General features: G+C 40.1%; 1 protein-coding gene across 2 annotated transcripts in view; it reads right to left on the bottom strand.

Annotated features, from left to right (window-relative positions):
* Positions 1-15146, bottom strand: part of tp73 (tumor protein p73) — a 36493-nt gene that overhangs the window by 20210 nt on the left and 1137 nt on the right. Inside the window, exons 1-2 of one of the 2 annotated variants that reach the window (XM_074642588.1) lie at positions 5381-5681; positions 4261-4509 (exon numbers count right to left, since the gene is read on the bottom strand). In XM_074642588.1, coding sequence (XP_074498689.1) covers positions 4261-4509; positions 5381-5401 — 270 coding nt within the window. In that variant the 5' untranslated portion in view covers positions 5402-5681. Of the gene's footprint in view, positions 1-4260; positions 4510-5380; positions 5682-15146 lie in introns of those variants that run through there. The other variant, XM_074642589.1, reaches the window with a different exon arrangement.

Below are 15146 nucleotides of genomic sequence, written 5' to 3'. Positions count from 1 at the left end.
GTCTGATACTTCGCCTATCTTATAATCAGGCGTGCATTACAGTAAACTCCATAAAAGCTATGAACAATCATCCAGTCGCTCTCTCTCGTTCTAATCCCTCCTGTTTAATGGCAGCAGAGGAATCTGAATAATCACAGGTTTCACTCACAACCCTTTTTTCTGCTGCGTCATCATCTCAATCTTAAGTCATGTGCCAGTCAAAAACTCCTTTGTCTTTCGTCTCCTGGTAGCAAAAAAAAACCTGCTGTGACTTGAATCGTTCAGGCAGGTGAATTTCAAAACCGTCTTCTTTGTTTATAAAATTGGGATGATTTTCAAACTATCATCTGTGCAAACCAAAATCGATAAGAGGAGTTTATTCTGTTGTAAAGGGGAGTAAAGAACAGAGGATCTGTTGGGGCATTATCAAGCTTTGATTTGATATATTTCCTTAAAGGCACTATTACTTATATTAACAACATTCAGCCACTAGATGTCACATTCTCCCTCCCCCGTTCCATTGCATTTACTTCACAACAAGTCATTGCCAGGCACTTACCGTCAATCACATTATCCGTGATACTAACGTTGTTATACTATTGGCTCATTAGCCTTGTTGGAAGTGGGAACCAAACGTCAGATATCCTCCACAGAGATAAACAAAACATTCATTTTGGACCCGCCAAAACTTTTTAAATGATTAATTCACAATCATAATAATTTTTATAGGAAAAGCCATACTTTGATTGGGCAGCTTTCTAAAGGCTCTGTGGATATATTATTATTATTTTTTTAATATTCGTCTACATAAAAATTTCGTCGTAAAAATCATAATATTGCAAGAATAAAGTCAGAACTTTATGAGAAAAAAGTCGTAATATTACGAGAATAAAGTCAGAACTTTATGAGAAAAAAGTCGTAATATTACGAGAATAAAGTCAGAACTTTATGAGAAAAAAAGTCCTAATATTACGAGAATAAAGTCATAATTTTGTTAGAATAAAGTAATTTCCTCCTCTAAAGAGTCAGTTTCTCCATCAGGTCCGTGTGTTTCTTTCTTCAGAATAAACTCAGTTTCTTGCACAATCTTTTCCAGGTCCTGATACTGATGATAATGTGCTGCTGATGAGCCAAAAGATGAAGTATTTGGTTATTTGTGAAATCTAAACTAAAGTATAACTTCACAAGATGCTCCACGTTCCTCATTTTCACACTAATTCCCCTCTAAAATAACACGTAACATTACTACTTTATAATATTATGACTTTATTCCCATAATATTATACAACTTTATTCTCGTAATCTCAGATTTATTTATTTCCCTCAGTGTGGCCCTAATACTTCGTCGTACGATGGGACCAGGTTAATCTGAAGGGCAGAGTAGTTCATGGATCATGTTTAACCAAACAAGTCGAAACAGGTTTCTGACATATTTCATTGCAGTGATTTCTCAGGTAAAACGAGCTAATAATTCTTGTCCGTGTTTTCCTTCGTTTCTGTCCATGTAGTTTGGCCGTGAGAAAGATTTTTGAGTCAGAGAATAGAAGTGAGGGAAAGGAGATGATAGACAGATTTTAGGAGAGGACAGGACGAAACTTTAGGCGCCAGAGGTGACAGCCGAGAGTGTGTGTTAAGAGCAGAGGAAGAAAAGGCAGCAGGTCAAAGACCACCGCTCTGATGTCCAGAGGGGGATCTTCTTACATCACTGAGGGCTGAGTAAAGGAGCCCACCACGCATGGTTACTTCAGCAAACACAGAGACATCCACAGGCCTGAACGCTCACACACACACACACATACACACACACACACACACACACACACACACACACACACGCACACAGAGTGAAGGAAGTGCAGTTTGTCTCCTTGGTCTCTTGTTTCAGGGAGGTCAACTGTGTGACAGTCGGAGGTGACACCTCTCCAGCAGGAGAATTCACATCGGGTCATGACAAATTACACAGCTCCCGTTTCACCTGTCTCTCACCACCATCACTTCACAGGGTGGTTGTGTGGTTTGGTGACGTCTTGCCCTAATTTCATTCTTTTTGTACCTCATAAAAAGGTCAAATGTATCATCTCAGTGAGGGATGCACCGGTTGCAAAATGATGGACCGTTAGACGATACCGATATTTTGTTGTTGTTTATTTTGTTATTATTTATTCCCCCTTTTGGTGCCAGGGAAACAAAGACATCTTCATTATGTAAAAAAATAACTGAACTGACTTCACTCTTAAAGTAATTCGGCCCTTCACTCACATCTTGAATGAGCACAAATTAAATCGAACAATTTTATGAAACAATCTTTAAAATTACGATGGAGTATTAGGGCCACATTTTGAGAATAAAGTCATAATATTACGAAATGTTTTCACGTAAACTTCTGACTTTATTCTCAGAATATTACGACTTTTTTCTCGTAAACGTCTGACTTTATCTTCGTAATATTACGACTTTCTTTCTCGTAAACTTCTGACGTTATTCTCATAATATTACGACTTTCTTTCTCTTAAACTTTTGACTTTATTCTCATAAAATTATAACTTTTTTCTCGTAAACGTCTGACTTTATCTTCGTAATATTATGACTTTCTTTCTCGTAAACTTCTGACTTTATTCTCATAATATTCTGACTTTTTTTCTCGTAAACTTCTGACTTTATTCTCATAAAATTATAACTTTATTCTCATAATATTACGTCTTTTTATCTCTGACTTTACATGAAAAATAAGTGCTTCAAAAGTCCTTTTAGCCTGCATTCAACTTCCTACTCAATGAGAGGAATTTATTACCTACCCCAACAAAAACATTTTGTGAAACATAAATTAAATGTAATTAAATCAGCACAAAATGAATGCAGCACATAAACACCGGCCACTGCCAGCGGCGAATGTCTTCTTATTCGCCAATAGGCCGATTGTAGCCAACGAGGCGAAAATCCAATAAATTGGTGCATCCCTAACCTCAGTAGTGTACGACTACAGTATTTTTACTGCAGCTACTGGGTATTGTTGGCAATACTGCAGTAGCAGTAAAAAGAATAAATTTCTTACATTTATGTCTATTAAATGTGCAAAACATTTCAAAACTAAGGATAATCTTCTCTTCATCACATGGAAGCTCGGGGGTGCAACGGTTCAACGAGCTCTCGGTTTGGTTTGTATCGCGGTTTTTGGGTCATGGTTCCGGTTTGGTTTGTTTTGCACGTCAGGGAGAAGGAAAACAATAACCATTTCCAATGTGTTTGAATTCAAAAATAAATAAATAGAATAAATAGATTGATTGATTGATTGATAGTAATGAATGATATTTCTATATTATATGAAGCCCAGTTTGTACGTCATTGAACGGTTCGGTTTATTTTGCGTTTTTTGGGTCACAGCTTCGGTTCGGTTCGTTTTATTTTGCACATTAGGGAGAAGAAAAACAATAACCATTTCCAATGTGTTTGAACTCCAAAATATATAATTAGATTGACTGATAATGATTGATATTTTTATATTATGGTAATGAATGTTCTCTATTTTATGATGGCATTACACTGATTTTGAACGTATACGTATGTTCCGATAGTTTGCCTCTTCTACGTCTCTGGCAATTCATCAAATAATTAGCAGACCTTTTTCTTTAATAGTGGTGCAACAGTTCAGTTTGTACGTCATTGAACGGTTCAATTTTGCATCCCTAAAGCCCTCTTAGTAAAACGTTCAAAGCTGATACCAGATGTTGACTTTCAGTAACAACCACAATGTAATAATACATTATTACAATATATTATTACTGCATTGATCTCAAATAACGTAGCAATATGTGATGCAACAATTCCTACACTTACATTTCATAAACTCTAAGACATTGAGTGATACAGTAGAGGAAACTTCTCAAATCAATATTTAACTTTGTGCTTTACAAGATAAATGGTCTCAGGAACCAAAATGTAATTTTTCAAAAGACTTTCTGAGTCAAACATTGTTTTCTTAGAATAGATTGAGTGTTAGAAATGGACAAAAACTTTGTGGACCACTCGTTCCCTGTTGCATTCATCGCATTAGATCTGACTAGGAGAGGTGAGCAGAGGACATGATGAATCACTGAATGATGCACTACTTTCTCTTGCACGCAACACGCCTGCACATGTGCTGGCTTGAGTGAGTGTGAGATAATGTCTTTGTGTGTGCAAGTTTATGTGTGTGCACAACAGTTACTCGGTAAGGCAGAGAGAAAGAAAACGAAGAAACACTCACTCACTGCATGCAAAAGCCAAGAAAGTGTGTGTACTCACGGTCCATGTGGCGGACTTGGCGGTGCTGGACTGCTGGAAGGACACCTGGAAGGAGTGCAGTCCGGGGTAGTCGGTATTGGAGGGGATGGCCGGGGCAGGCGACAGGCCCTCGAAGGTGGAGTTGGGCTGGGAGTAGGGCGAGGGGGTGGGCACGGCCGACGAGGAGGCGTTCTCGGAGCTGTAGGGGCTGGCGGACGTCGCGCGGCTCCCCAGGCTCTCCATGCTGCTGCTCAGCAAGTTGTATTGGGACTGGGGAGGAAAAAGAAGAGGGAAGAGAGTGAGGGAGGTAGGAGGCGGAGGAGGGAGGGCACAGGTAGAGGTGCGGGAGAGACGACGGGGGCTCGGAGGTTTAAAAGGGAGGTCGGATTACAGGGTAGTTACGGGTAGTGTGACGCTGCATGTGTGTGTGGGACGGGTGCATGTGTAGCTGTCTAGGCAGGTGATCAACGCTGAGCACTTTTTGTGTGAATGAAAAAGATTTTTTGGTGATAAAATCAGTGCAGAGACGCAAATGTATGTGTTTGTATGTGTGAGTGGCGGTTGCAGTGAGGTCCTCACAGTATAACCTCCTTCAGGCTATATGAGTTGTAAAGCGAAGGCATAATCTGCCTAATTGCCTGCCGTTCCCCTCTCGTCCTCTCTGCTGTGTTTGAGAAGAGGGACGTGTGTGTGTGGTGTCAAAAATAACGCACTCTGCGAGGCCCATATAGAGTTGGACACAAACTTAGAAGCTGCTGTAGAGGGAGAACTGCTTTAAGCTGCTTTAGTTATTGTTTTTTGCATCATAATGGGACACTACTACTACAGAAAATTCAGAAAGCACAAACGACCAACTACAGGACCGTGAGTCCTCCTGCCAACCGTCGTACCAACATCACATAATTACTTTCTTAGAACAACCATTATTCAATCAATTTAACATCAGTTGATTCACATTCATCAAGACAAACCTACCTAAACGTAACAATATGAAAACACAAGCAATCTAAATCATCGATATATCCAGATGTGTCCCTGCTCCCTGTACTGAACAGATGTGTGTCAAATAACTGACACTGATGGCAGGATCACACTGAAATAAGAAGAAGAAGAAGAAGAAGAAAAAAAAATGTTTTTTTACCTTCTTCTTTACGTAGTACATCCTCTAAGGCTTTAGGCTCATATGTCAACTCTTCAGTCAGAGACGTCCAAACACAGCAAAGCAAAGAGAGAGAGAGAGAGAGAGAGAGAGAGAACGGGACCATAGCCTTAACCAGAGAGTTCAAGTGAGGTGTGCATCAGTGGACACATCAGTAGCCAGGACAGGACAGGACAGGGAGAAAGGTGAGGACTGGTGTGGCGAGAGAGAGAGAGAGATACGATAGACTGAGACGAGGGAGAGAAGAAGTAGAGAGGGGGAAAGAGACGGATGGGAACCCAAAAAATGGTACAACGTTCTAATTATGGCAAGCCCGGACATAGACGGCAATGCCGGGGCGCATGTAGACACACGCTCCAAAACACCTTGTGAAGGCCTGCACTAAGTAAACACTGTCTGGTCTGACGGAGGGTGGGAGAGAGAGAGAGAGAGAGAGAGAGAGAGAGAGAGAGAGAGAGACGAGAGAGAGACGAGAGAGAGAAGGAAAACACATGAAAGAACAAGAGTTCAAGGGTCAAACCCTTGATAAGAATAACTGTTTTTTTGTTTACTTTTTAATTTTTATCTATCATTGTTGTAGGTCTATGGTACGACGGTATGATGGAGTATTAGGGCCACATTGAAGAAAAGAAATAAATCATAATACTACGAGAATAAAGTCATCGGTTTACGAGAAAAAGGTCGTAGTATTATGAGAATGAAGTCATAATATTATAAAGTAGTAATTTTACGTGTTATTTTCTTTTTTCTTGTAAAGTTATAATTTTATTCTCTTGAAATTACGACTTTTTTTTCTCGTAAAGTTATGTCTTTATTCTCGTAATATTACGACTTTTTTTTCTCGTAAAGTTATATCTTTATTCTCGTAATATTACGACTTTTTTTTCTCGTAAAGTTATATCTTTATTCTCGTAATATTAAGACTTTTTTTCTTGTAAAGTTATGACTTTATTCTCGTAATATTACAACCTTTTTTCTCGTAAACCGTCTGACCTCCGTTGCTCCTAAAGAAATGTTATTATGCTATTGATGGCCTCTGAGCAAGGCGAACGTAACGGCGTTACCACGGGTTTTACACTCTGCGGCTCACGTTACCGCAGTCTTGGAAAGGGAGGAGTGAGAGTTAGTCAGTTGGTTGTAATCTGCAAAGACGCCACCAGATGCCGCCAAATCCTACACGCTCTACCTTTAAACAAACACTTATTTTATGCACGTGTCTAATAATTATTTAGCGACCATGCCTGAACCTGAGCGTTCACAATAACTTAATAAGTGAAGGTTGATCACCGTCATGTCACTTCAGTCCCCCCAGTCCAACACAGTGACCGGATATTGCCGATCCAGACATTTGACTGAATCGCATACGGCTATGTGTTGTCTGTCACCAGCATCATTTAGCCATTTACCACACTGACAATGGATATTTATGTATCTTATGTGCCTGTAATGTCAGTGTGAAAGCCTCAGTTAACCCGCTACACAACAGCTTTTGGACATTTTCCTGTTTCTTTCAAAATGTGACGAGTTTCTTTCCCCCAAAAGGGAGCACAGCCTCGGCGATGACACCATGCTGGTGTGGTCTATAGCTTGGAACCATAAAGCCCCTCTATTAGATCTTTTTAGGACACGGCAGGGGAACAAATCGGAGATCGGTGTTGTTGGATTTATTGTTGGTGCAACCGCTTACACAGCAACTCTTCAGCATGGTGCTATTACTATTACCGGTTTGTTTAATGTAGACATTTGGAGACATGTTTCAACATCCTCTGTTTACTCTGTTACCGTCTACGAGGGACGCTATGATGGGAGTGGTGATGAGAGCCTATACTCTGGATGACGTATTGCCGGTCTGACGTATGGATGTTTAATGGTCCAAACTAAAGAGTTTTTTTACTACATTTTGGTCAGAATCCACATCTAAAATCCAACCAAGCAGATGCAATAACTATAGTGAATATTATTCAACAAATAAACAATTCTTTTTTTGGGGGGGGGTTTAGATATTAACATTAGATTAAAAAAGAGGACTAATAACATTTTAAAATGCTCAAACTTAAAGTAAAATTAATCATTTAAAAAAATAATTAAAAAAAATAATAAATCTCAATACCTCATTGACCTGTCAGTACAATCTCTCACAAATAATTTGATATTTCTTTAATTCTCTTTGCACCTGGAGAACACTACAACAGATAACATGAGTAGCCAGCTGAAACCATGAAAGCCGTGCGATCTTTCACCCGATCACCTCCATTGCACTCCTCATGTTCATTCAGACCGGGGACTTGTTCACCTATACCATACTCTAAGTTATTGATCCCCCAACCTGAAGCAATACTAAACAGCATCACTTCACCTCAGCGTTGCTTCAGGCCTTTAACATCAGACCCTGATGACTCAAACAGACACAAAGACTGGCACAGAGTTACACAAGGATATGTAAACTAAACTTCATGCAACGGTTCATCAGATGAAAGCAGAGGGACGGGTCAACGTCCGGCGCTTAATGCAAACTGTTAAGGTTAAATGAGGATGCAGCCTTGCGTGGGTGTTTTGATCTATATATTGAGTCCAACTCAGGTACATAACATGCAGCACAACACATCATATAGGAGACATCTGGGGTCAGGACAACTAGTGCCTGTTTTGATTGGATTAATATGAACTTTTACTGGTTTTCTAATGTGATACATGAGTCATACATGAGGTTTTCTTTTAGTGGCAGTATATTTTTGGCATCATTGGGCAAATAACAACCTTTCAGCATATTGTAATTCAAGTGTTCTGAGAGAAAACTAGACTTCTGCACCTCCTCATGGCTCTGTTTTCAGGCTTTAAAAAATCTAGCCTGTGACGGGAGACTTTGACCAATCACAGGTCATTACATTGAGAGAGAGCGTTCCTATTGGCTGTGCTCCAGCTGGTGGGCGGTGCTTGGTGTTTCCTCAACTGATCTCAACATGGCTGCCGGGTCACAAACTTTTTCATTTTGCAGCTAAACCGTGCACTACAAGATGTTTCTGAAAACATCTGACGAGAGAAATAGGCATTAACGTAACAGAATACTGATTCATATTTGATCAGCGCTGCCTAGTTTGACCGTTTGAGTGAGTGACAGCTGCTCAGAGACGGCAGGCTCCAGATCAGCTCTGATTGGTTTGTAAAATCCATGAATGTATAAAGAGAACTGTCTATAGCGTTGGAGGCGGGGCCCCGTTCATTTCTATGAGAGTGTCTCAGTGGCATGAAGCCAAAATGACTCGACTTCCGTCTGGAAAAGTACCCGGGTCTTCCGGCGATCTTCCGCATCCATTGGGCAGTAGCGTCCACTCGGTCACATGACTCGGTCACGGGGTCCCAACGTCACGCCGTCGTCACGATCTGGGTCTCATTCACATGAACGGAGGAAGGGAAATAACTCTGGATTCAGCTATTAGTGCGTTTTACAACTTTTAGGACCTAATGATTTAATCCTCCTGTTGTCTTCGGGTCAAATTTGACCCGTTTTCAAACTTCATTATATCATAAATATGGATGTCTTTCACCTAATTTCCTCAAAATTAAATGGATGTTTCCCTTATATGGTCTTTGCAAAAAACACACTTTCACACTTTCATTAAACATTTTTTTTATATTATAATATTTGTAATATTCTGACTAAACTTTGACATATACCGGTCTGTGATAATCCACCAACATCATTCTTCCAATTTTGAGTATAGTCCAAATAATTCATAATTTCTGCATTTTTTTTCCAAAAAAATGAGGTTTAATTTCATATAAATTAGGTTTATTGACCATGAATTCCAAAAAAAGTGTAAAACTTGTGGTAATGAGTTGGAATGAAGTTGGCCAAAAAGGTGTAATACAGAATTGGGTGATAGTTTATACTGTATGCTTTATAAACAGTCAAACCAGACCGGATCAATTTTGACCCGGGAAGACAAAAGTTGCATGGTCGATGGGAAGACAACAGGAGGGCTAAATAAGGACTATTAGAGTGGTCGTACCGGGGAGTTGATCCACCTAAAAAAAAGTTACAGACGTTTCTTTCCCAATGTAAGTCTATGGGAAAAAGTATTTTTGTGCCCAATGGCATCACGTGACGGACACAGAAGTTGTAGTACCGCCGTTTGACCACTACGAAAATTGGGGGCTTGGTAAAATCCTGCAGATGCCATTAGAAGGCATATGATTTTTTTCAGATTACCTGTCTCATGCATGACTGTCAGGATATAGTGACTTTTTTTTAATCATATTTGCTCCATTTCTACCCACTGCTGCTTTAACCGTCTAATTAAATGCTAATGAAATAATTGTTAGCAGCAGTCTTGTGTCTCATAGTGGGAAATAGGGCCGCTATAGAATTTGCTGTTAAACCTCATGAAAAATATGAAAATGAGTATGTAGGCTGATGTTTGCGTTCTGGTGAAAGGTGTATAAAAGAGTCATTCTGTCCTCCCTTTACTACCTTTGAAATCTTCCTCTATATAAGTATTGTCAAAGGGGCTTTACAGGCACAAGGTGAGCCCAGGTGTGTGCGTCAACAACAAAAAAAACACTTACACATGCAAACGCGCACACACTCTGTCACACAAACCCACGCACTCACAGGTGTGCTTGGTCTTAATACCTGAACTCGATCCGCAACAAGTTGAAACAGAGCTAAAAACCTCCGCCGCCACTGTGTGAGCAAAGTGTGTGTTCACTGTGTGAGCGTCTGATGTCCCCTATGGGCAGCCGTCCTGGTAGCTGCCACTCAACGCTGATCTTTAAAGACTAAAAACATTTAGAAACGTAGATAAGCCGGCCACAACAACCCTCACTTGTCAAGATGAGTGAAACATTACGAGCTGCTGAGAACGAGGAGAGTCTCACCCGTTAAAGACTTAAACAGTTAACAACACTGACTCACATGTTGTGAGACATTATGGCCCTGCTGACATCAGGAAACAACATGACCAAGAATGAAAACGTATTCTACAGGAATGAATGACACGGCATCATATGAAAACTGACGCCAGCTATGTTGACTAGAGGTGAGGAGGTAAAGTAGGTCGCCCCCTGTTGGGAATACAAGAGACCTGCAGTTCATTCATTCTCAAGATGGTCCACATTCAACCTATAGAAACATATAATGTACTGGTAATCAAAGGATACATATATATATCATACTATAATAAGCACACAAGTAGCCATGGCCATTTATACATGCATGAAAAATATACAAGATGACTTGATTTTCAAACATCAGCCTGATGAGTTTAAACAGATTCACTCTTTCATCTGTTTGATTGCTCAACAATTTGGAAACTATGACTCTGAACTTAAGCAATACTACAACTTCTACACTCCACAACAACCTCCAACACAATCATTTAATACGCTTCATCGGCATGAATGTAGAAGGACAATGTTGCCAAAGCGTCAAGTAATAATGAGATTATAACAGTAGAGCATGAGACAGGTAATCTGAAAAAATAATCATGTTCCTCTGTGTCCAACCGATGCTCCTAACGGCATCTGCAAGATTTCACAGACCGGAGGAAAACAACCAATCAGAGCTGATCTGGTGTCTGCCGTCTCTGAGCAGCTGTCAATCACTCGCCAACTCTGATCAAACAGTCAAACTAGGCAGCGCAGATCAAATATGAATCAATATTCTGTTACTGTAATGTCTATTTCTCTCCTCAAATAATTTCAGAAACATCTTGTAGTGTACCGTTTATCCTTTAAGAAAAAAGGAGACAGCATGAATTTTCGTCAACCTCAGAAATTGAACAGACTTGACCTTCCAGGAGGTGGCGCTGTGCTGCAATTGCTTCATATCAGTCACTAAAGTAGCTCAAAGACTAAACATTAAACATTATGGCCGTTCCCACAGAGCTCTCCAACCATGTATTTTGTATGTATACAGCTACAAACTACTGAGACATTATAGCTGGCATCTAAAACCACTGTAAAACTAAAACTAAACCTTTCTGAAAATCTGAAAACAAAACTAAAACTAGCAGACGCACTCAGAAAACTAAAAGCTTAAGAGCAAGGAATTATTAAAAATTATCAAATAAAAAAATAATTAAAATCATTACAGAGTTATAATAACAAAGCATATATAGCAACCATGTTATAATAGTAAAATATAATCACTTACAAATCAAATAATCTACATCAGTCAAGTTTTAATAAACCAGATAAATTAAAGGTCGACTAACCTGAAAAATCAAGCAATAAAAAAAGAAGTCAACACAGAGTTGGAATCCGTCTCCACTACCACACGCATCATTTCCTATACATCAAATAACTACTATTACAGTGGTCCACTCACCACACCACACAGCTTAAAGCTCCGGACAGATACGATTTGTTGATGTCCCTACGATGTCGCTGGGACATGATGGAGGATGCAGGGGGAAGTCCTGCCTCTCCTCTCCTCCACTTGTTACCCTGGGCCTTCTCAACTTGCCTTGCATAGGTGCCCTAACAACAAACCCTCTCTCTCCGCCCCCTTATTTCATAGTCATGGATATTCATTAACCCGGCCAGGCAGGCCCAGGCTTGCCCACTCAAAGATTAGATCCAACCAATATCCCAGATCAGAAGGAAGGAAGGAAGCATCGGCGTGTTTGGGAGTGACTTCTGATTTTGAGACGGATGGAGTGAACGAATGTACAAGATGAGCCCTGCATATCAGTGTCAAAAACTTGACCATCAATTTCTTCATAAAAAGCTTTCATACTTTCTGTGGATATGAAGTTTCCATCCAGGAACAAAAATATGCAGGTGCACACACCTGAAAACATCTGTTCATGTTCAACATATCCTCTATTTTTCTCCATCCTGGCTTTGAGCTGGGCGATAATTCAATATGATGATTTATCGTCTTTCAATGGAATCGATTAAATCATATATTGAGATATCGTGATACATAATTAAATTGATAATAACAAGCACATACTAACTCACATTTCTCAGAAGATTCGATGTGAAAGGTTTTGAGGAAATATATCATTTAAAGATTGGAAGGTTTACATCACACTTTACTTTACAACTCAGTTCAATAACGATTAAAAAAATGTGTATATGTATGGAAACATCTATTTTTTACTTCATAATTTCACTTGAAACTGTTCATGTTCATTTTGCATTAAAGTTCTTAATTAAATAAGAAAATACTCAGTGTTTAATTCACACAGGAGTATACAAAAAAAGGCTTTACCATGTGGTTATTACATATAGACTATTTATTATATATTATTTATCAGGGCTGTCAAAGTTAACGCGATAATAACACGTTAATGCAAATTCGTTTTAACGCCACTAATTTCTTTAATGCATTCATGCAAGAGGTTGTAGCGGGCTCAGTTTTAAAGCTAGAGTGAAGATACTGGTATCATATGAAACTACAAACCTGATGAATCCATCGATACCAACCATGTCATACTAGCTCATCATGAAGGAGGTTAAATAGCGCTCCAAACTTACGCTAACTTACGACTGCAGTTTGCCATGTTATGATTGGAGCATATTGTTTTATGCTAAATGCAGTACCTGTGAGGGTTTCTGGATCAATATCTGTCATTGTTTTGTGTTGTTAATTGATTTACAATAATAAATATATACATACATTTTGCATAAAGCAGCATATTTGTCCACTCCCATGTTGATAAGAGGATTAAATACTTTAAGGTTCATTTAGAACAGATAAAGAAATGTGTGATTCATTTGCTATGAAGATATGAAATGACCTGTATTGGGATAGAAGATTTTATCCGTATCACCCTCTCCTCTCCTGGCTCACGTTTACGTGGGTTATATATATATTATATACGGATTACAGTGCGTTAGTTTTTGTTGGTATAAGTATCGACAGTGATTGAGAACAGGCTGGCACACCCCAGCATACAGATGGCTCTACAGCGGAGCAGCAAGGGGTCCTGGCTAGGGGTTTAATTAGTCCTCCCCCAACACACACACACACACACACACACACACACACACACACACACACACACACACACACACACACACACACACACACGCAAACACACACACACACACACGCAAACACACACACACACACACACACACACACACACACACACACACACACACTCACACCACAGTCCCTACAGACCGCTCAGCAGGGAGATAGAGAGAGAGGGAAAAGGCTGCAGAGAAGAGGGAAACTACATCGGAGGGAATCTCCTCAGCACTGGAGGGAAAAAGTGACGACAAACAAAAAGAAAAGATCTTTGGATGTGTGTGTGTGTGTGTGTGTGTGTGTGTGCGCGTGTTCATTAAAGCCTCTTTCACACAGAGATTCTCTGATACTCTGCCCCCCCCTTTCTGTCTCCGTACCTTTCATTCAGAACAACTGCAAGGTGAAATAACAGCGTAACGATCCCACCTTGACCAGGCTGCGTGAAAGGGGGCTAAAGAAACCATCAGATCTGACACAGAGGAGGGAAACACACTGCAGGTAACAGAGATAAGCTGCTAAAGGTTGACCACAAAGACACAAACTGAACTGCCACGAGCTGCAAAACGTACTCATCCCAACTCATCACATGCCGCCGCTTTGTCGCGCCCATCGGCGTCTCTTTAGGTTTAGGCAACAAAAACCACGTAGTTTTAGGGGGAAAAAAATCATGTTTGAGCTTAAAACAGGCCTGGAACCGGCCCTGCTGATGGTTCTGTTTGGCCCGGGAGGTCTCAGACAAACCACACACTTTTTATAATGCTGCATGCAACGAAAGAAGGAAGTGTTAATGTTAAGTTAAAGGGACTGAATGTAACTTTTTACACATATAAATCGTTTTTTTTATTGCCAGTGTGTGAAGAGGTTGTAACCTAACCGAAGAAATGAGATCTTCCACGACTTTCTGAGTTTTCCTCTTTCAGCCTGTAGACTGATTTTAATGTGACGAACCCGGGCCCCTTTATACCGGGAAATCCAACGGATGTGACGTCATGCATGCTCTCGAGTGCCTTTATTTTCGTGCTTACAGGGCTAGCAGTGTGCAATCATAGCTAACGTTTGATTAGAAATGGAGTCTGCTAACGCCAACAAATGACCAGCCCCGCACCACAATTCAGACTCCCAACACAAACTCCACGGAAGCAGAAAAAAACAACGTTATATCTAGTGAAGGCCGTGTTGCAACACAGGAATGTGACCCACGTCAGGAGTAAAACTAGGATCAACATCGGCCGGGCCTTCGGTTCATGGTAGGACCTTCGTTTGGTAAAATAACATTACTGCCAAGCATGTGAAATATACCTTCGTTTACGAGCACAAACGCCCGCAACAGGCCGCTGACTGTCGTTGACTTAATGGCCACAGGTGTCACTGTTAACAAGCAATTTCTGATTCTTACATAGAGTCCCTTTAAATATTACGTTTTATTAACGGAAACATTACTACCCACAACAGTCAGACCTGTACGGTTCAAAGACATATAATGTAATTTTCTTAATAATCTGCTGTTTGGAGTGATGATCAGTATAATAAATGCTGAAAAATAAGTGCACAGTATGTTTTCTATCATTTAATCTAGTGATAAAATAGAGGTTACGTTTGATAGAATCTGTTTGGGCCCACAGCAACAATCTGGGTTCCTCATGAGGCCCCCCAGGAAAATAATTGCCCACCCCTCCTGGCTTAAAAGTTTGTAAAGTGAAAGTGAAATTGAACTTAACGGGACACAAACAAACAGCTGATTGTAATGTGAAAGGAACAGCGACC

The sequence above is a fragment of the Sebastes fasciatus genome, chromosome 8 (genome assembly GCF_043250625.1).
Source record: "Sebastes fasciatus isolate fSebFas1 chromosome 8, fSebFas1.pri, whole genome shotgun sequence".
NCBI lineage: Eukaryota > Metazoa > Chordata > Actinopteri > Perciformes > Sebastidae > Sebastes > Sebastes fasciatus.
This window is presented reverse-complemented; position numbering and strand designations above follow the sequence as displayed.